Source organism: Aedes albopictus, chromosome 1 (assembly GCF_035046485.1).
Source record: "Aedes albopictus strain Foshan chromosome 1, AalbF5, whole genome shotgun sequence".
Classification (NCBI taxonomy): domain Eukaryota; kingdom Metazoa; phylum Arthropoda; class Insecta; order Diptera; family Culicidae; genus Aedes; species Aedes albopictus.
In genome coordinates this window covers 225,369,900-225,392,876 of record NC_085136.1, presented here as the reverse complement: position 1 = coordinate 225,392,876, position 22,977 = coordinate 225,369,900, and the positions used below count along the sequence as shown (strand labels likewise).

Here is a 22,977-nt window from a genome sequence, read left to right as displayed (position 1 = left end):
CTAACGTTTTGTGTTAACTGTTTTCGGTACAATGGTGCATTAAAAATCCCAGCAAAATTTGACGTTATTTTTTTCCTTCTCTTTTTTTTGGTGTATCACCTTTTTGTGCCCATTTTTGTACTCACCATTTTGGTTTTATTAAAGAGAAGTGTAAGTTTTATAGTCATTGGAATACATGACTTTCTGTTGTCCTGCACATTTGGTCATCCTTTTTAATGCAGATTCTTTTGATGACCATTTTTATTTCAACAACAGCCCGAAAAATGGAAAACAACCATTACTTCATTTAGTGGTCAACTGTGGCCATGTAGCGGTAAAATCGGTATAACTTGATTTACGCACACATGCGGGTTTTAATTTGGCATCTGATTTTTGTTTTGATTGGATGATTAGATGTAATGAAGTGCATAACTAAGTGTATTTTTTTTGCGACGACATCGCTTACGGTTTAGGGGCCATCCATTAAGTACGTCACGGTCTTAGGGGGGAGGGGGGGGTTTGTGAAAGTGTGACAAGCAATGTTTTAAGTATAGGAAAAACCCGTACGAAGGGGGGAGGGGGGGTCGAAAATTCCTAATTTTAGCGTGACGTACTTAATGGATGCTCCCTTACATGGAACAAACGCAGCGTTTAATTCTGGAGCTCGATTTGAAAAGGTCTTATGTGCTTTTGTCGATTGAAAATTCGATCAGTTGTATTCGCTTATTATAGCAAAAACCGTTGAAATTGAACAAAGTTGATACATACAGCAGAATCATCACAAAACAGGCTTTCCGTTCCATCATTAAAAGTCTCCAAAATATCTTCCATTTTGCCACAATAACTAAAATAAACTGATCGAATTTTATATCGACAAATGTACATACGACCTATTCAAATCGAGCTCCAGAATTACATTCGGCCATTCGAGGTATCTGAAGGAGTGCACATCAAGTATTAGGAAGGCATACCAACACGAAATACATCCGAAATTGGACAGAGAGGATAAACCTGGAAAACTCGTTGCCGATTTCTGTTCGTGAGGGGATGATGTTGCCTGAAGCTTGGGCTGTAATGACGAACTCCTTACTGTGTAGAAGCTACGACAGAAACCTGTGCTGCCTGGGATAGTGAGCCGAAGATGAAGAGTTGAAATTTAAAAAGAAAAATAGCATTGTGAATACATTTGAAATTATTCAAATCTCGATATTTGAAAAGTTCGATCGAAATGTTTGATATGTATGTATAGACAAAATATGTAGTATATTTGTTTTTAAATTATGTTCAAATTAGCTTTAATGCTTTTACTTAAGGGGGAAGGCTGTAGTGGCAACGTCCACTCGGCAAAACTGCCAAACCCCTATTAAGCGCTCAAGTAGCATTGAGCTCGAATGATGTATGAATAAAAGTTAGTTCTATCACAGACAAACAGACGTAACACTCTGATAGTTCCCATCGTACATTGATTTAACGGTCTTTTTCAAAATTGAATAGGTGGTCAACTGCCCACCCGTGGCGCTCGCATCGTTTTTGTTCGAGTTTGACGTTTGCTCACTACCGCCACCTAGTTGATGGTCGGCCAAACTTAGTCCTTTTAGCATTGGGCGAATATGTTTCAGTGACTATGATTTGAATCGTAAATTGTTCGAAGTGTTACGTCTGTTTGTCTGTGGTTCTATCATGACTGTAAACATACTCGGTTGCACTTACCATCTTATGAGAAATGTTCCACTATTGACCGTAAATACGCAAATACAACAGAATCATAATACCCACGCTTTTTGTACCATTTCATTGCAGAAACAGAGAACTGATCTTCTCACCATACTAAAATTCAGCTCATTACTACAAATCTAGTACTACACCGAACGTGCCCCATTGTATTGAGATCAAATATAATATTTTTAAGTCGTAGTGTAGCAGTCAAAACATCATCAACTTTGGAACCCCTTTCTGCCTTCAACCCTGGACAACGACTCGCACAAAGTACACTTTCCGGTTGCAAACAGATGAGACGATTGGAGCACGATAGCCCGTTGGATGATTATATTTGGATATTATATTTGCTGTTGCACAGTTGCCGCACTATTCGGAGGAACGCTGTACTTACATTTCTGGAGCTCGATTTGAAAAGGTCTTATGTGCTTTTGTCGATTGAAAATTCGATCAGTTGTATTCGCTTATTATAGCAAAAACCGTTGAAATTGAACAAAGTTGATACATACAGCAGAATCATCACAAAACAGGCTTTCCGTTCCATCATTAAAAGTCTCCAAAATATCTTCCATTTTGCCACAATAACTAAAATAAACTGATCGAATTTTATATCGACAAATGTACATACGACCTATTCAAATCGAGCTCCAGATTTAGGTACTCATTTTTCGCCCGTTTCGCCCTGCACGGAAAGCATCCCCAATCCGCCATCTTGCTTCTCGCGAAATGATGCGTGAGAGACAGGCGACGGTGACGAAGAAAAAGTTTGATCAGAAGTGTTTTCGGTTCGGATGTCGCTGCGAGAGTGCTTGTGATTTTCGCGAAAAAATGTTTTGAAAATATAAAATTCCTAGAAAAACTATCGGGAAAGTGTACGCTGATGCATGCTGTCGGTGTGGAATCTGGATTTTCCCAGAAAAATGCGACCACAATGGAATACGGAATGTTTTCAATGGTGCGGGCGCCAAGCATCCTGATTTGGCGAAAATAGTGGTTTTTATTGCGAACAATCTGGGAAAAAGAGTGAAAAGTTTGAAGAAAAGTGCAAGCAGAGTGACAACGTCGTGATTTTGAGTGAAACAGTTTTGAAAATAGGTAAATTTTCGCGAAAATAAGTTTGTCTTGTTGGCGTCATTGAAAGGTTTCCTTTTGCTGCCCGCACCCGCTGTTTCTCTACCACCCATCCACCACCCCTCCGTGCGTTGGTCGACCGACCGTCATTCGGAAAGGCGAGTGACTTCTCACGAAAACGGTTTTCAGTGAGTGCGTGCCGTGCACTCACTCTTGAGTGAGCGCCGTCAGATGGAGAGAGCTGGAGAGAGAATACAAACTGACAGTTTGCTCTGGTGTGAAACCAACGAAACCGCAATCGCTGTAAACAAAAGGGTCGGCGGCACATTTTCGTCAAGGGCAAAACAACCTGAATGAGATTCTAATAAAATTTACTATTTCTATTCTTAGGCATTTAATGTCGGTCATTCTGTAACTTATCAAAATTTATTTTATTTTTAACATACAAAATACTCAACTTGTAAGAATTTCAAGAACTTATTCAGCATCAGCAAATTTAGTTTGTTCAATAATTTATTTCCCAATCCTAGAATATTATGTCATCGGTTGATCAACTTCACCCGGATTGTAAGTTTTAAAGTGTCCATTTAATTTGTTTTTGCAAAATGCAGCAGTTTCTTGTAAAACATTAGTTCACGGAACTTGATACATGACCACTCAGTACATGTTTTAAAAATATTTGTTTGGAATCATATGCAGTGTTCCTGATTTGATTGAAGAGAATCTAGAAAAAGTGATCAACTTCCTTCCAGATTACGGTACCAGCAAATCTAGTGCATGCCAGTTAAGTGCAACATATACTATGTAGAAAGGTTCCCTCGATTTGACGCCTATAATTACAACCATGTATATTTTCCAACAGTTCTAAGGCCGTTCGCAATGCTGTTTTATTTTGTATGGTGAGTTTTAAAAATTTTAAAACTCGCCATACAAAATAAAACAACATTGCGAACGGTCTAATAGTTTCACTTTTACAGCTGGTTTTATTCTGTACTTGTTAACATAAGAAAAACAATACTTAAACACATCAACAGCTTAAAAAGAGAATAAGCGTAAAACAGTCGAAAACATGTTCTACGCTCACATTGTGCTGGCCAAAAAGGGCCCGTTGGCCCGAATTTGGTTGGCAGCCCATTGGGATAAAAAGATTACCAAGGCGCACGTCTTCGAAACAAACATCGAGCAGTCCGTCGATGGCATCATGCAGCCCAAGGTCAAGCTGGCCCTGCGTACTTCCGGGCATCTGCTGCTCGGAGTCGTGCGGATCTATGCCCGTAAGGCTAAGTATCTGCTGGCCGATTGTAACGAAGCGTTCGTCAAGATTAAGGTGAGTTTTATAAAGGTGGTGGATTCTCTGGAGAGACAATTCCTTTCATTCGGTAAATTATGTATTCTAGATGGCTTTTCGTCCGGGAATGGTCGATCTTCCGGAGGAGCATCGGGAAGCTGCGGTCAACGCAATTACGCTTCCGGAGGTGTTTCACGATTTCGACACACCGCTACCCGAGTTGAACGACGTGGACATTGAGGCCCACTTCTCGATCAACCAGTCGCGAGCCGATGAGATTACCATGCGTGAAGATTATGGTACCCTCCCGATGAACATTCACGACGATGGCTTCGGTGACATGGGATTCGACGATACGCCGGACATAGTCCGTGATCGAATCGAAGAACCAATGGAGGTAAGTGATGTGTGTTCTCAATCTAAGACGAGGTTGTTCTACTGCTGTCGTGTTATTGTATAGTCTTTGTATCTTTGTATATGTATGTTGAGTCCACACCTAGCCTGTAAGATCTTCTTCGGTTAAGTTTATTTTCCTTTTCATTTTTGATGAAAAACCATTTGGAAAATAAATTCGGAAAAGCGCACAAACTGAGCACACTCGAAACCAAAATTTGTTTCTATCGTCCCAGATACTTTCCAATCTCTCTCTCTCCGACTACAGCCTAAATGGAATGTATTCAACCAAAAAATAGAACACACAAACCATGCTTAACAACAAAATCATGTGACCAAAAACATTTTTCGCATATATTTTGTACCATTTTGTTGTTGTATTGACGCGGCTCAAGATTGTCTTTTCAAGGCAGCACATTCGATTCTGTAGCACTTTCTGAAATGCCATTTCTCCGAAAACCATCAACAGTTCTGACACCACCACTTTGCAGGATACCGTTTTCTTTCTATTCGAAGAGGTCACCTAATGATTGTTTCACCGAATGATACTCAAACCAGTAGTAACTCACCGACTTCACCTGTTTGAAGTTCTGGTATTAGAACCCATTTTCCCAGTCCCAGTTTTGGTAACTAGTGTCCGTTTTAGTTGATATATAATATACTTCAGTTCAGACTGCCCCTCTTCGCATATCAGTCCTAGTTGTTTTTAAACGCGCCTGATTTTTTACCATAACTTAAATTATTAAAAAAAAAGGATGGACATTTGTGTCATCCATTTACCCGAGGGAGAATTGTATATGGGATGGGGATTAGGAAGGGGAAGGTTATGCAACAGTAAGGGGCGCCCTAATTGGGAGGCATGTAATTTCACATGAATAGGCATGTTAGCCAAACAAACATCACATGGAAGTGATGATCGAAAATGCGTTGTTTGAAAAGAACGAGGCTTACCTTATAAATCTGGAACTCTTTCCTTCTTCATACAACGCACGTATACTTCCAGATTGAAGGAAGGCAGCAGTGCTCTTAAAAAGTCCACTAAATCGATTCTTCAATTCTACAATGATAGGAGCTAAAGCTAGAGTGTCTTAATTATATGTACACTAAGACAGGATTGTCCGAAGATAATTTGAACTTGACCAGATAAGAGTTTGACCAGAGACCAGTTTGTTGAGCAGGGATGCCTGAATACTCAAAGGTACATTTAAGGTTGAAGGATTCGTCATTGATTTCATCGTCATTATTGAAGTTTCGAAAGCAGTTTTCTCTTTCAAGTCCTTAATGTTTGTATTGAAAATGTATTCATTGTATTCTATTCTCCTTCTCGAATATAGTGAATACATTTTCATAACGAAATTTTGTGTTTTGAACGAGAAAACTGCTTTCGAAATTTCAATGATGACGATGATATCAATGATGAATTCTTCAACCTTAAATGTTCAAAGAAGGTCAAATGGAGATTCCTCATCTGACACATGCCAATCAGTCAACTCATGACAAATTCTGCTCAAGCAGAGTTAGGCTAGGTGCAATTCTATGTTAAGTTATCCATGAACTAAGTATTCCATCGAATGAGCCATTTTACGAAGTGACAACAATGTTGATGCTGATATTGATTTTCACGGGTTATTGGACGCTACCTCCTGTCAAAATTCATTCATAAAATCGGCTCGTTGAATGGACTATTGAAGCATTTCAAACTTATATTTGAGCTACTTAAGGTCACCACCAGAAGGTATCCAATCGATAAAAGTTTTCAGCGCAATCCAACATCCGGGTCTTCGGATTTGCGCTCTTGAAATTTTGAGCTGTGGCTTCGTCATATCTTCACCATAAAACGATGTAATTATCACAGCAACATTGCAGATGCTAAAAACTATATGCAAACTATATGTTTTAATGTATAGCATGTTCGAGGCATCATACGTCAATTCGCCATTCCATGTATAATGAAAGAAGCGAAACTGGGCCCTCACCTATGCAGAAGTGCCCTTCGAAAATGAACTTATTGAAATAGAGCCAGTTAGGCTACAATGTTCTGCAAAACTCTGCAAAAATAAAGACTGTAATCGTTCGGTTTTTACGCTAAAAATTTATTTGAGCTATACGGCCACTACCCAAAATAAACAGGTGTGCACTCTTCGCAATCACAACAAAAAATCAAAGAAGTATCAACAATAAACCAAATTGTTATTAATTGAAAAACGCCAATGTAATCTTATTTAGCCTCAAATTTGAGACCAAAGAAGAATAATTGATTATCTCGGAGAATCCCAAGGTTCACTGCACAATTTCACCGATTCGAGCAGAAAGGCCTAGAATACTGTAGAGAACGCCCAGATTCTCCACAGACTCTGTTTGTAGTTAGGTTTATATTGCACCCTCTAACCATCCATTCCTTGGCACGGTAAGCGTAAAGCTGGATTACACCATGAATTAGGGGTCACATGTTTAGGTGGACTCTTACCACCGGAACAGTCCGTAGTCAATGAGATTCTGATAGAGGTGGGGAAAAAGATACTTCATGTGCGTGAGATCCGTGTCTATTGCAAAACATGTCACTACTACAATCAAAGCGAGCTACCATAAGAGCTATAGACTCTATAGATTCCATCGACTCGCGGAAACATGGTTGAGCAAAACGATTTTAGTTTCTTTTACCGTGAATTTAGAGTGTACCGAGCAAATCTGACGTCACGTAATCCATTATCACTATTGAAATCGTGACGTCATGCTCGTTTGGCTACACGAACTGACAGTTCGTTTGGCTACAGTTGTCTTCGTCTCCGCGAGTCTATGGAATCTATAGTATCTATAATAAGAACGCGTGTCAAATAGTGACGGAACTATTTGTGTTAACATTTTTTTCTTACTATTACATAGCCGTTTCTTCTTCTTCCCCACCTGTAATATACTCTCGTTAGTCCGTAGTGTTATTTTTAGCTAAATGAGATAACCGTAATGCCTGGTTTACATTGTTCAACTGGAACGAGCATTTCACTTGCAAACTTCTCAAATATATTCATTCGGAATAAATGATGTGTTTAGACTCAGCAAACGGCTCGAACGGCCACTTGAATGCTCTTGAATGCATCTCAGTTGAAGCAAGTGTTTACATTATTCAACTCGTGCGGTGCGTAAGCAAACTGAATTGAATTCATCTCGTTTGACAGATGACTTGAATTTAGCTCACATGAATCGCGGGTGTATACGGGACAAGTGAAATGCTTTTGTTTGACTTGAACGAAAAAGTTCAACATGTCCAACTTTCGTTCCAGTCAAGTCAGTTTGTTCAAGTAAGATAAATGAAGGTGTTTACACGTTTAATTCGCATTCAATTGGGCATTTTCAACTGACTCGAATCAAGTCACTTGCACCGTCTAAACCATAAGTGACATAATAAGCTATCTAGGCATAAGTGACACGATACATCTAGGCTGATTGGGTTAAGAAATTATACATTGATATTCAACTTCCATACGAGTTTTGGCCATCAAAACTTTGTAGAGCATATGAAAATTCTCAAAAATTAGTTGAAACGGAAAACTGATCAGCAATCATTCACACAAAATGACACGAAGTTTAGTAGACTTTCAGACGGTTGTCATCGTATTGTAAACTTCTTTTCTCTGAATGTCTTTTACCCATTTACCCCTTAGAATACTCTCTTTCATATTCTATGCCGTTTGTATGGTGTCAGCATTCAGCTACTACGGATTGCCAAAGGGATATGACGTGCACATGTTACATAATCAAATATCTATTTTATTAGAGAATCCAACTCTTCTGGAGGACTTTAGTAGATTTCTTATAAGTGCTTCTTTTGGTCTTGTGATTCTTTGCTAGTTATTCAGCAAAGTTTTTCTTGTATTCCTAATGAAGATGAGTTTCCTAGATTGTATGTTCCCGAGATTTGAATTCTTTCCAATAATTATGATTAGTTTCAACACAAATTCTTAGCGGATTTCTAGAGGAGACTTTTCATTAATAAATATTTTACTTTAATTCATAGTAAGCTTCTCAGCCGGTTCCATGCTTAACGATACTTCTGTTAAAGCTCCTCTGGAACAGATTCTGCTTCAACGCGCTGTGAGCGTTTTCGTAGTTATCCACTGGGAGCTGTATTTTGTTGCTTTTAATATAACAGCTAATAAATTGTTCTATTCTGAAGCAAGCCACGAACATTTTTGTTACGAAAGATCCTGGGCTGTTTCAGAAATCAAACTCAGTCTTTGAAGTTGTTTTACTGACATTTGGGGTACTGTATTGTTTGAGATAATGTGTCATTCGAAGGACCAGAATCTCTATTGATTTTGGAGTTAATGGTGTTCGCGACGATGGCTTTCGGAGTTATGGCATTCATGGGTGTGTTACGGGATCAGAACAAACTATTTCTCAAGTTGTTCCCAATTTATTTTCCCTCGTAGAGTATATGAGTTTTGTTTGACGATAACTAAGAAAATATGCTTGGACATTCGATTTTATTCCGATTTTTGATGGAAGAGCTCTCTCATAATCGATTCCCCCTGTTTCTTCTCTCTCTCTGTCTGTTGTTTATATTACTCTTCTTTTCACTTGCGCCAAAATCACCAACCATCATCACCAACCACCACCAACCGACACACAAAAACCTCTCCAAACAAAATCAAAAAAAAAAAAATAAAATTGAACATACCCGCCAATCACTGACTGGGTGGGGCTGCTCGCCACCATTCCGGCAGGGCCTGGAGGCGGAGTATGTGGGGTCCTTGGAAGTCCAGGCGGATACGACAGCGGTGGCGGCAAATGGTAGCGCGGAGGAAGACGCACCCGGCAGCGGAACCACCGATGGCAAAGATAAACCGCCCATCGATAAAAAGGGCCTTCGGGCTCGCGCCAAAAGCTTGTACGAAGAGCTGAGCGAGCAGCCACCGCAGGATACCCGGTGGAACGAGTATCTTGTAAGTAGAGTTTTTTTTTCGCTTCCTCTGAGAGAGATTTTCCCTGACGAAATCTGTTTCGCGATCAATAAAATAAAAATCGGGAAAAATCGAATTTTTGAACCTTTGAAAGTCAATCATATGAAAGAGCTTGTCCTAGTTAGAACGTCCCTCGAAATACATCGCGCTTGCGAACAGCGTAGAAGAACGATGGAATTGCACCGGGTCCGGTTCCAAACTCGTACTATCTTTGTCGGGAGGAAATCCTGCTCAACCGATCTGATCTTTCCTATCCTCTGTTTTTGCTTATCTTCTACTCTGCGGCATTGCGTGCTTTTCCTGAATTGTTTTTCTAAATGGTTTGCGATTGTCGTGTTGGGGTAATTTTAGAACGTAACATCAAGGCTGGAACAAATATCGACTTTTACTTCTGTTACTTATCTATTTCGGATGTTTGAACGAGATTACACAAGCTTTACCTTTGAATAATTTATTCATTAATATATAGTTGGATGTAAAGATTCAATCTTTCAAAAAATCCGTAGCAAATCCGATTGTTTTATTCACAAAACTGATTTATTTCAAATTGTTCCTCACTTGACAATACAAATTACACTGACACAAAAAAAAATGAAAGGATATTTGTTTCGGCCTTATTGGCAACACTAAGCATTTCCTATGGCCTTGGATGTTGTAGCTAACGGGGAAGGTAGATAGTTGCTTTGGGAAGAAGTGCACCAGTGAGCCAATTCTGGCACAGTTTGATCGAAAACAAAAAAAAAACGTATTTATTGCAATTGAGTGGCGCAAGTACCTTCTCTTTGAAGAAATTGTACTTTGAAATTCAGTACAGTAGCAGGTTTAGTTAGTTGCCAGCGGCGATAGATTGAGAGCTATTACTAGTTACAATTTTATCATTGACTATCACCCTGCTGAATGTAGCGGTACAGATATGGGAAATATCATGGGAAAAATGTCACGGCATTATTAAGTTTCAACTATTTTCTGCACCGGATGAACAACGAATCATTGCCTGAATCTATTATACGCTACCAACATAACAGGCTTAAATATATAAAGTTAATTCTCTCTGAAACCAGGCTATCGTTGGATAGCTATTTTTCATTTTCTTTCAGGAGAATATGATTAACAACATGTATTCTGATTCATCTGTTAGAAGCTATTAGTTTTCTCGCTATTCTCTCACATTCGAGGAGAACGAAATTCTGCATTCGATCTTTGATTATGCATTTCCAGAATGGCCAGAATGGCCGAGAATTGTACATACAAATTCTTATGATAAAGCCTAATATGTTTGAAATAATTTGACATTCATGTATACAAGAGAAACACGTGTTTGATGAACAAATTGAGATTTTAAATTGCGAAAATAAATCTACGTGCTCCGGTGGGAATCGAACCCACGACTTCCAATTCGCTACACAAATACTTCTATTCCTCCAAGCTACGGAGCCACTTGACCATTACCGTTGCCTGATGGCGTAGAACTGAACTGATTTGGATGTGAAAAGAAGCAAACCATGTCAGATAGTGGAATCACCGACAAACCGACGTGCCAGCTCATACAACTTTTCCAATTTTTCTTGGCAAATAAGTTCTCCTTTTAATCACTAGCTCCATCTGCGCGATGATTTACACAGCTTCCTCTTTATGTGTGCGTGCGCACAGGAGCTTTACCTTGTGAAATTATTTTACACATTTTGAAGTAATAACCGGCATTCAATGTTTTTCGCATTAAGAAGACATTTCGTTATGAACGTTAAAAAGAAATTTCATCCGCTGAAACTTTTTATGTTTGGGAGTTTTTATTTGGGGTTCATAGACTATTTTGCTTCATATCGAAGGATTTCTTTTAATAGCTCCATTGCATGGTTGATTGTATCTTCTATTGGTTAGATAGAAATAAGAGTGCATGTGATGTTTACATTGATCAGCTGGAAATTTTCGTGCTGTTTTATGACGTCTTCTTCAAGGTTTCTTTTGTCAAAAGACGAAAATGACAGAATGAGTTACGATTTTTAAACGGTTTGATGTTTAAATTTCTTGCCAATCTTGGAAACAGAGTGTCACGTCGGTTTGTCGGTGGTGGAATCTAATCTCTGTTTACTGTGCAAGATGAATCTATTCAATCCACCAAACTATACCCTTGACTTTGGTCAAATGTTGGATCATTTGAACTGTTATAACTCGAAAGTTTCGTCTAAAAATCCCTCAAACCGAAACTTTGTTGAAAAGAGGAAATATAGAGCTACTATTTACAGTTATAAAAAGTTGAGTCGGCCATATTGATTTTGGCCGCCATCTTGGATTTTTTGTACCATAACTTTTCTTTACGGACAGACTTGTTAGAATCCCAAAATGGCCGCCAGAATGGCCGACTGTGACACCTACTCACGATTTCGAGGACACAAATCTCTTCGTAAACAAAACCAGCGCACCTGAGCTTCTTATTTTAAGCTAATTACAAGTGAGCAAGAGCAGAATAACAAAATGCACTGTCATTTGAAGCTTGCTTCTTGAGATTTGTGCGCCTAAAGTTCTGATGCACTGCTGATGCGGGATTTCAAGACGTTTGTCCTTAACCATGTTGGCAATCACCGATTTTCAAAATTTTCACATCAATTGAAAACTGAGACATTTATACACAACATACCAAAAAATAGAGATGCATGTTTTCCTATCCCTGGTGCAATTATTGAACTTTTGGACAACTACCATATGCTTTTTGTAGAACTTAAGCATAAAAATATCAAATGCAACGGCTTGGAAAATTTTTGCGACCTTTCAAAATAATTTTTAACAAAACTTTTGGCGGTTCTTCATGGAGCAATGGACATGCTAAAGTGTATAGCGGAAATTTTAAAGAAATTGTAGACAAAAAAAAAAATAGGCGGAAATCAATTATGATGGGATCCTCAATTTAATTTCTAAAAGAATTTCCCGTAAAATTTATAGAACATCTTTGTTAGAAGTCCAGGATGAATTTTTAGCCGATTTTTACACATAATGTTCGCAAAATTATTCAAATTCTCTCAAGATCTGTTTGGATTAATCCACAAATTTCTTCTGTAATTTTCTCGAAGAATTTATGAATTTTGGATTCTGTCACTTCCGCACGAAAACCATTCGCCAGAATGACAAACGCCCAAATTCCAATCGTCCGAAAAGACCATTCGCCCGAAAGTCATCCTCCGATTCCATGCAATTTCTTAGAACATTTTTTCTTTGGTTTGCCCTGATGAAAGTTTAAGGACAGACGCATGGTGTACTTAGTCGACCAATCGCAAGAAAAGCTGGACTAGCGCCAATAATAATTATATTAGCTCAGTTTGAAAGAACGGCCTATGTTTTAAAGAAGGCCTAATTGCTTGTGAAAATATTATCATTAATTGTTATAGCATTGTTGATCGAAAGGATAAAGACAAAATTTCAGCACTGAGAAATCAACACAAGTTAATAGCGTTCACGACTGATCTACTCGGAATATGTACGTTTCGTTGAAATGAGCCATAATTGATAAAAGATAAAACGTGTGAGCTAACGGATGCAGAAAAAAACACCAAATACGAGAGAATTCAGCATTCTTATTTGAACAAGCTGTTGTCTTGAAACCATGTTTGTAATCCAGAAGTTGTAAAAATATAAAACATCAAGGTTCCCCTTAAAAGAACAGTTCTTGATTGAAAGAAGGGCAAATTCCTGGTAAAAAAATGACATCAAATTAAATTTAGTTACCTTAAAAGTGAAACTAGAAAGAAAAGCCTATTCCAATAAATGCTTCCACAGCTAAATTGCTGAAAATGTTTGTAACAGTATATAAGTCTTAAATCAGACTGTGTTCAAAGAAAGCAAAAACCTCCGACGAAAATGGTTACAGTTACTTTTAGTTGATAGTGGCGTTCAGTCATACGCGTTGATGTTAGGCGTCATTGATTAGGGAAAGTGTTTTCAAGATTATTATGGTTTTCGGGCGAATGGTCTTTTCCGGGGGGTCTAGCCAAAGTCTACGCTCCATGCAAATTTTAATTTTTTGTGTGAACAAAATTCTACGAGGGGAGAGGGGGTGTTTGCTCAGATTAGTGATGCATCGAATATCAGCTTATTTTCGATTTTTTTCGATTAAATATAGTAACAACACGCTAAATCAAGAAATCGGAAAATTATGAAAGGGATTTTAAGAGCATTTTTTTTGCGAAAAGTTGAATTTTCTGAGATATACGTCTGTTTGTCTGTGCCAAAGTTGTATTTATTACAGTTTCTTGCTGTAATTTAGCATCATTATAAAGTGTACTGTATAATAGCAGCAATTTTATTTGTGGGGACGACTCTTATTCTAAACCTAAGTTTCCATACCTCCAAGAGTTGTATTAGCCGTGAAAGCAGTCCAAAAAACAAGTGGTTGATTTTAGAAAAGTAGAGTTGAACTTGGTAATGTATGGCGATACATCTTCAATTAAACATTTTTTTTATTCTTCAATCTCTTAACCTAATTGGTCCACTAGGGCACTGCATGAGCGATTCCAATTGGAAGCTGTACTTACATTTCATAATTCTTCTACATATATCGAACTGATTGCCGTTGCGCTGCTTTCACTTTCTACACTATCATGGTGAATGATGAGCACGAGGATGTTTATGTGCGGCTGTTGATTGTTCCTTTTTCTAGTCCGATTGGGGTTCCATTATGAGTTGCCGTTCGCCGATGTCCAAGTATCCAGGTCCATTTGAGCCATGGGCTCAGAAAAGGGTCAGTGTCAGCTGCTCTCAGGGGGAAAGAGCGACTGACGGAAATACCGGGGCTGGGATCGAACCCATGGCCATCTGCTTATGAGGCAAACGTGTGACCAATTGCGCCACGGGCCCGGCAATTAAACTGTTATACAGCAGAAAGCAAATAACCGAGGCTTATTATGCCTGATTTAGACGGTGCAAGTGACTTGATTCTAATCAATGAAAAATTTTCGTCACCGTTCTCTGAGGATATTTCTCAGATGTAGTAACAATACGGAAATCCCGGGAAGATCTCTAGAGGATCTTCCCGGGATTTTTCCAAGAGTTTCTACAGGAGTTATTCCTGGAAATTCTATCAGAGTTCCATCGACGATTTTTTCAGGAGCTTTTTTTATGAATTTTCTGCAGTACCTTCTGAAATTTCTTCAAGAAATTTCCGGGAAGTTTTTCCAATAATTACTCTCAGAATTCCTACTGGAGTTTCTTTTAGGTTCTTGTGTGATTTCTCTTGAAGTTTCTCTCTGATTTTTTCCTGGGACTTCTTCTAGAAGATTCTCTCCAGAGTTCCTACTGGGATGTCTCTCTTTTCAACTTTTCAGGATTTACTCTGGACTTTTCTCCCATTTTTGTCCAATTCATTTTCTGGAGCTCCTATTGTGATTTCTCGCTGGAGCTACTGCTGATCCTTTTCATGGAGTTCTTCCCAGTTTCTTTCTGAGGACTTTTGCAGACTTTTTCACTTGTTGTATCCAAAATATCTTGCATTGATCCTCCGAAGAGTTTGTTTTTAGAGATTTTCCCTGGATTACTTCCAGAGTTTCGGAATCTCTACCGGGAATTAACCCGGGATTTCTTTAACAGTTGCTCCCGCAGTACTAGCAGGATGTTCTTCCAGAAGATTTTCTCGGAATACCGAAATGTTAGAAAGAAACCAGATGTAATATTGAGAAATATTTCGGGAAGACCCATTGGAGAACTTTCTAGAGGAACTTCGAAAGAAGTTCTAGGAGGAACTCTAAACTAAAAACCTCTAAATATCCCGAGAGGGGCAGTACGAACGAAATCCTTGGAAGTTCAGCAGAACTGCAAAAATCTAGCTAAAATCCGGGAGATACTTTTAAAAAGTCATCCTAGTAAACCAATAACAGACATTTTTGAAAAATCTTTGGATAAATTATGGAAGGATCTCCAGAAAAAAAAAAAACAAATAGTCTTGGAAGAAACTCCGAGAAAGTTTCTGGATGAAATCTTGTAAGAAATTCCTTGAGAAATTAAATAAAAACTTCGGCAGACCTCCAGTAAAACAAAATCTTTAATGAATCCAAACAACTCCGAGGAAAGAAATTAGGGAGAAACCGCGAAAATTTTAAAGAAGGAACTGCGATAAAATCCAAGGAGGAACGTCTGAAAGAACTCAAAAAAGAATCCTAAATAGAATTTCTTTTTTTTTATATATTTATGTGTATTTTAACTTAGAGCTAATTCTACACTTCTCTAAATAGAATTTCGAGGTAAATCCTCAGAGGAATTTCGTAAGGAGTTCTTGTGATCACAAGTTTTCTACAAAGTTGACTAGTATCTGTCGGAATAGCCAGAATGATCGGTGATGATAAACCTGGGCGTGTCTGTTAGTGGAATATCTGTAAATACTTGGCGCTATCCATAAACCACGTAGACTATTTTTTGCCGTCTCAAACCCCCCTCTCCCCTCGTGAACTTATGTATACGTACACAATTTTTGAAAATTGTATGTAGCGTAGACTTATCTATAAGTTCTAGCTCCCCAACTACAAGTCTACGTAGATTATGGAGAAGCTTTTACAGAATAATAAATAAATAAAATAATTTAATAAAAGATACCGAATCGACTCTTGTCGATATTTGACTTTCACATAACGGGTTTTTTTTTCTGGCTCCACGTTACCACTGGAACCTGGACTGTCTCGCAACTCAGTATTCTTTGAACACTTCTACAGTTATTATTTAAAATTCTTTTCGCTACCTATGCCCCTGAAGTCGAGAAAATGTTTCGACCTGTTGGGACTCGATACCGCCATCTCTGGATAGACGAAAAAAACCTTATCCACTAGACTAATTGGGGACAGATCGGTTATCGTATCGATTATTTAATGCCGGTAATCATCGAAACTATCAAATTTATTGATATCAGTTCAGCCCTAATTATTTTCATGGAAGTTAGGCGTAAAAAAATAGTTAAAACATTTCGTAAGTATTTTTTTAAATATTCTATACTTACACAAATGTCCGTTCAGTTGTAAATGTCTTCGAATCTGTAAAAAACTGTGAACTGTTATAAAAATAGTGGTGATGGGAGGCTCGGTTTTCTTAGGGTTTATATTCAACGCACTAAGATTTCTATTGTATGGTTACTAACAGCTAGTCTTTTATGTTTTCTATAAAAATAACTTTTTCTCCCGATGCAATAATTCCACTTTTTACTTTTAACTTACCCACCTCACCCAGGATGATCTATTCACGGATCCCGTAGCGCCGCCACCGGATCTCGAGCAAGAAAAAGAACCCCTCCCTGGTACGTCTCGTTCGGTGTTGGATTCCTTCGATCCGCACCATCCTCACGATGTGGACAACGACGGCTTCGGCGACGAAGGCGGCTTCGGAGCGGAACCAGCTGCTGGATTGTTTGAGGGGGACATCTTTGCTGACGCTCCGTTGGCTCCGGAACCGGAGCTTCCGGCTGCTCCAGCGCAGGTACAGAATGGCGCCGCCGAGGAGGAAACAGATGACGATGATGATGATCATTTTGACGTTGGAGGCGCTCCGTCGCCGGCGCCCAGTTCAGACAACTCACGGCCACCTTCGCCTATCATGACGCAACAGCTGTTGGAGGATTTGCAGCAACCGGGAACTAGTCAGGATGGTATGCCGAAGGCGGCAACTGTAAGTCAAGAGATGCCAGACGAAGTACCTGCAAGTGCTGTTGTGCCGGAACCACCTCAGGAAGAACCTCATGTGCGGCCTGAAGCGGAAGATGAGCCAATGGGTGGTGAAGGTGGTGCAGATGAAGCTAATGTGGAGCAGACAACTCTGTTGCACAACGAAGAGGAGAGTTTTGCATTGGCTCCCGTGGATGCATCTGCGCTAAAGGGCGTTACCAAGAGTAAACGTAAGCGAAAACTTATTGTCGATGAGGTGAAGAATATTAGCGGCGAAGAGATGAAGAGTCAGTTAGCGAACACGACTGATATCGTAACCACATTAGACTTGGCGCCTCCGACCAAGCGGTTGATGTACTGGAAGGAGACAGGCGGAGTAGAGAAACTATTTGCTTTGCCAGCTCGAGATATTCCCGCGCGGTGTATGTTCAAGAACTATCAGCGGCATCTGACGTCACGATCGATTGGTGTGGAAGAATTCGATGTGTTGGGACCTTTGGAAGTTTTAGGTGTTGAGCCGCAACAACCTGAACGACCTGAATCTCCGGTGACCCAGCGCCGTGGAAGGAAACGAAGAGGAAACCAAGAGCTATTGCCTCCAGAGACACCGATGACTCCCGCCACACCCGCAACTCCCGCACATTTGGATCAGACATCGGTGGATCAAGTGCGAGATGCCGTCGAAATGCCACCTCCAACACCAGTGTCCATGGATCTCCGGGATCAGGAAATGTGTCAGAGCTTCCACCCTGACATGCCACCTCCTGCCACTCCTGGTCTTAGTAACATCGGTAGCCCGCAGACGTCCCTCAATTTGGGTATGCAAACCCCACAGATGATGCCTCCAACGCCCGGAATGCCGAGCATACCGATGACGCCTGGAAATTTGGTACACGGTGGCCTCACGCCTGCTGGTTTGGCACACGGTGGACTCACACCTGTTGGACTAGCTCACGGTGGCCTCACCCCTGCTGGACTAGCTCATGGCGGATTGACACCTGCCGGACTTGTACATGGTGGTCTTACTCCTGGAGATCTGAATCATGGCGGTATGACTCCAGCCGGTTTGCAGCACGGCAGTTCTGGCCAGGTTATGCCTGAACTACCAGGTGCTATGACCCCGCACGGTTTGGATCATGGAGGCATGACACCCCATCATGCCAGTCTTGAGAATATCGATCAGATTCCCAACCTACCGGCTGACCAGGTTTCCTCTATACTGAATGAACCGGGTATGGAGAACTTCTCCAACTTAGGCTATGATGGACACACAGCTTCTCCGGCTCGTGAACCTCTCCACGAAGAAGTACCGAACGAGTGGAATCAAGAATACGAGTTCCCACATTCAGTTGGCGGGGTAAGTTACCTCAATTGTTCGCTTGAATTTCCAATTCCTAACTCCCAACATTCTATCTCTTCCCAGCAACAAGTCAGTGAAGAACAACAGGTAGACGAAACCATCGAACAGTTCGAGGAGAGAGTGCTCAACAAACGTGCCGCTCAGCTGTTCATTTCGGTGCGATCGCGCCTTCTGAAGACCGACAGCATGGTATTGTCGGAAATGACACATCGAAATGATAAAAAACAGGTAAGCTGCGTTGTAAAATCTACGCTGGAAAATTATTTTACGAAAAAAACTAACTGAATCCCCTCATTTCAGGCCGCCCAAAAGTTCTACTCCCTGTTGGTGTTGAAAAAGTTCAAAGCCCTCGAGATCACTCAGCCGAAACCGTACGACGACATCACAATCACGCGGGGGCCTCTGTTCGAGAATCCGATACTGTAAGGAGAGAGATCGTTATTTTTTATTTTTATTAATTTGTTAGGTCGAAGCAGAAACTGAGGAGAGTAAGTCGATAAGTTTAAAACAAATCCTCTTCATTAGTCGGTTAAGCGTAAACTGAAGATGCTTGTGCATTTTTAATTTTTTTTAGTCGAAACTATTTAGCAGTTATATTTGAGATGAACATTGTGAATTACAAATGAAAATTTCTTATCACTCAATATGTAAATATTTGTCATAAGACAACTGGGCACAACTCATTTCCGGTAGGAACATTGACAGATTGGTTTATTTCTTAGATTTAGATTGGAATCCAGCAATCTGCCGATATCAGGGGATGTGTCGATTGTTTTTATATGTTATTGTGTCGAAAAAAGTAGCTGCATAATTTATGTTTGCTTGATTCGCTGCACGAGATATGAATATGAGTAGAGAGGGTGAGGTATGTTTAAAAATATGTAAATAATAGTTTGATAGGTTTGATTGATGTACTACAAACTAACCGCCGTGGTAAAACAAGAGTGTCGCGAAATCAGTTGTCATGTTTGTCTGTTTTCACTGACCAACGTGGGATCTGGGAAGCGCGTTCATCGTTGAAAGCACCAAATTTTCCTCATATAAGTCATGAAAAAAGTATCAAAACAAACAGTAATTCGTACTGTTTACCTTGTTTATTTTATTTATCACTGAAATATGAGGCACCACCGCTTGCGATAGTGTCTTTACGAAGGACCTGATCTGGTATGTCGTTATTATTAAATTTTCGGAGATGGTAATATAAAATTCGGAATCAGCACTTAGAGATCATTGGAAGTATAATTTATGAATCTATGACAAAAATGATACTAAAACTGTAAAAAATATCAAGTTGAAATAAAGTCAATCTTTCAAAAATATTGTTTGTTTTGTTTCTCTGCTATTCTGCTATTCTGCTATTATCAACGCATCCCCTGGCTTTCGCCCATCTGCGTTGTCTTTTCACTAGGCAATACGTCTACCAATTGATGTTTATGGGCTTGCCGGACCAAGTCATGTAGCTAAGCCAAACACCCCACCTACAACTGTTGGGTAGGCACCATTGTCCCGCCCACTGGTCTTTTACAGCTAGTTGTAGGTGCATGTGTGCGTGTAAGTATTGGAGTGTGTGTGTCAGTGTTGGTGTATTGTAGGCGCCAACTCGTTCTAATCCACTCTGATAGCTAACACCCTATTGAACCATTACCGTTAAATTTGGAAATCTATGAAATAGAATGAGTTAAACGCCTGTAAAAAACAGTCAGTTAAATCAAACAAGGAATATTAGTATTAGGGCGAAGATACAACGAAGCAACGCCCCGAACCTCGAGAGCACAAACCCCAAGAACCAAATGACAGGCAGCACCGATAAGTCGATCGACTGGCCACCATCAGTGAATAACCAATCGAGAAAACCCCTCAGCACAAACTGCCACCAGCTCTCTCGACCTGCGCCCAACAAATCCGAGGCACAGCCCAGCCTTAGCTTCACCTTAAAACCAAAATCTAGATTACAGAGCACAATGCTTCCCAAGTAACCACGCAGCTCGAGCCGCAAATCACGCACAACACGGCACAAATAAGACAAACACTACCCCGCCCGTACAACCGAAACCGACCTAGAGTAGAGAAGGGTCTCTTTCCACTCCAACCCGGATTCAACTGCACCCACAGGGCAGCGCACCTCACCCACACCGCACTCATTCATGCATCACTGTCCGAGCCGCACGGTCACCTGGGTTGAGTCTATCTGCATGACCTCGCCCAACCCGTAACGCAGAGTTTAAATCCCTCTCTTGCATTACAAAGTACTCCCTCTTCCCAAAAATCTGTGCGTGGTATAAATGAGATCTTAAGGCTGAAGAAATCGTCACCAATACAACCGCCAACACTGAGCACTCAATGATGTCGGCCTTATCAACGACGACCCCCTCAGTCCCAAACCCAATTATCCCACACTACCCAAGTAACCACCCTGCTGAAGCCGTATGCACCGCACGCACAAAGCACACACACACCGACACGCACCACCCCACACAAACCACCAAGGCCGAACAAAAGCGGAAAGTGGTGCCACCACTGCTGAATCACGACTTTTTCAGTATAATTCAGCAATCGTAGATCCATTCCTCGACCCTACTCAGCCCTAACGGTCCATAGCAATGCCTGTCAATATATGCGCCTCACACATGCAACCCCTACACCCTAACAGTATGGTCACTTGGGTATCCCTGGGTTTTGACATGATGGTCAGGGATCACAGCCATCAAAACGTTCCACACTTTATCAGGGCTTACGACCTGTAGACATGATGATTTCTCAATAGTTTCAAGCTCTTTCGGACCATCCGCTATTGGAGACCATCATGGCTAGCGGTGTTAAAAAAAAATATTGTTTGTTTTGTTTCTCGAAAGAAATTGGAAACTTTTAATCACGTGTCGGCCCAAATTTCCCAAATGTAGAAGAAGAACATACCTTCGGAGCCGACCATCTGGACTGTATTGTCTTGCGTTTGATTGGAAATTGTGACCCTTGCACATTTTCATCCGTTCGTGCAAATCTATTATTAGTTAAATAAAAGTATATTTGATTGTTACGTTCATCATCTCTCAAGTCCATCCAGACTGAGGCCTCCGCATTCGCGGGTAGCCTGATGAAGAGAGCACCCGACGCGATTGCTTCTGCTTGCAAGGCAGCCGTCGTGGAAGGAGCTATCAGGCGGAGCTCACCTGGCCAGGAGGTTGTTCACCCCGAGGGTACGGGAAGTAATGCCAGCAAGTCGGACCCATCCAAGCGTCTCGGAAAGCTGGGAAGGTTGGCCCGTCCTGGATCGAAGGTAGTAGAGAGTTGCGACAGGCAGAAGAAGAACAAGAACTTAGGAACGTTAAGCCAAGGAGAGGTACAAGGGCAGGTGCCAAGAGCAACAAGAGTGACGGACGAGTCTAAGTCATAGTTTAAGTACTCGGAAGTTTTGAAGGCGATGAGAAGCGTTGTTCACGGATCTTGGAGCCGACATAGGTATGCAGTATTCGGTAAAGGCTGGGTAATTCGCGCAACACAGATCCCATTGAGATCATTAGCCTCTGTCCAGCAACTCCTATCCATACCTCCGCGTGACACCGCGTGGAACTGCCGATCTCTCAGCTCTCGTCGATCTACTGAAGAACCGCGGGTTCGACATCGTAGCGCTGCATGAGGCGTATTGGACAGGATCCATGGTGCGAACGTTTAGAGGTAATCATATTGTGGATTTACCGGCTACCTGTATTCTACCGGTTACTTGAGTAGCCGTTACAAAGTAGCCGTTTTCATATAAAAATCAACTTGATTGTCAAAAAACGAATGTCGCTGAATAGCTAGTGGCAACGAGGAATAGCGCATACAATAAAAATGTTCAAAAACATTTTTAAGTTACTCTTTTTATAAAACGGCTACTTTTGAGGCCATACTGAAGCGACCGGTAGAATACAAGTAGCCGGTAAATCCACAATACCATCTACAGTATCAGATTTGCGGTAACATAATTTCCTCCGGAGATGAAACACGATTGTGGATAGCGTGACCAATACGGTACTTGTCTACCCCCGTACACATCCGTTGAACTATGTTGTCGGGAGTAGTATCCTTACGGCATACCGCATAATAATATTGAACTTCGAATAATTCTTTGTTAAAGCTGTTCAAAGCTACAGTGGCACTCACGCCAACTATGCGAACGTCACTGAGGATACTGATCGTATGTTTTCATAGTTCTCGTATGCTTTTCATACATTGAAAAGCGAAATCCATAAGACTTGTCGTATGAAAAATGTCATAAGAAGCATCGTATGAAAATCATAAGATGTGTTATGAAACACCATTGCTAAAAAACAATAAAACCTTTTATTGGCTTCTAACCATTTCAACTTCCGAAGCGTCGATGGGCGTATGAGTAAAGTACGCACTCGCCAACCTTGACGTTCCTGGTTCGATTCCAGGTTGTATTTTTTTTTAAATTTGTGCAAAATATTTCACAAAAATATGTATGATAGTCATAAGACATACTTTCAGTTTTTATACGTTATCGGTATGATTTTCATACGTGAGTGTAATGAAATTTATACAGTAACAGTATGACAATAATAGTTGGCGCTTTGAAGCCAAAAT

At 40.5% G+C, this 22,977-nt stretch overlaps 1 protein-coding gene across 4 annotated transcripts; it reads left to right on the top strand.

The window, feature by feature from the left end:
* Window positions 1–2,436: 2,436 nt before the first annotated feature.
* Window positions 2,437–19,712, top strand: LOC109415405 (double-strand-break repair protein rad21 homolog). Of its 4 annotated transcripts, none has more exons than XM_062846337.1 (7): window positions 2,437–2,790; window positions 3,801–4,093; window positions 4,164–4,451; window positions 9,169–9,387; window positions 16,603–18,390; window positions 18,457–18,621; window positions 18,694–19,712. In XM_062846337.1, exons 2-7 carry the CDS (start codon window positions 3,836–3,838, stop codon window positions 18,817–18,819), a joined length of 2,844 nt encoding a protein of 947 aa, XP_062702321.1. In that variant the 5' UTR covers window positions 2,437–2,790; window positions 3,801–3,835; the 3' UTR covers window positions 18,820–19,712. The 4 variants fall into 4 exon arrangements, with proteins under 4 accessions (XP_062702321.1, XP_029713552.2, XP_062702320.1 ...); XM_029857692.2 differs by having other exon boundaries at window positions 3,744–4,093; XM_062846336.1 differs by having other exon boundaries at window positions 3,730–4,093.
* Window positions 19,713–22,977: the final 3,265 nt, after the last annotated feature.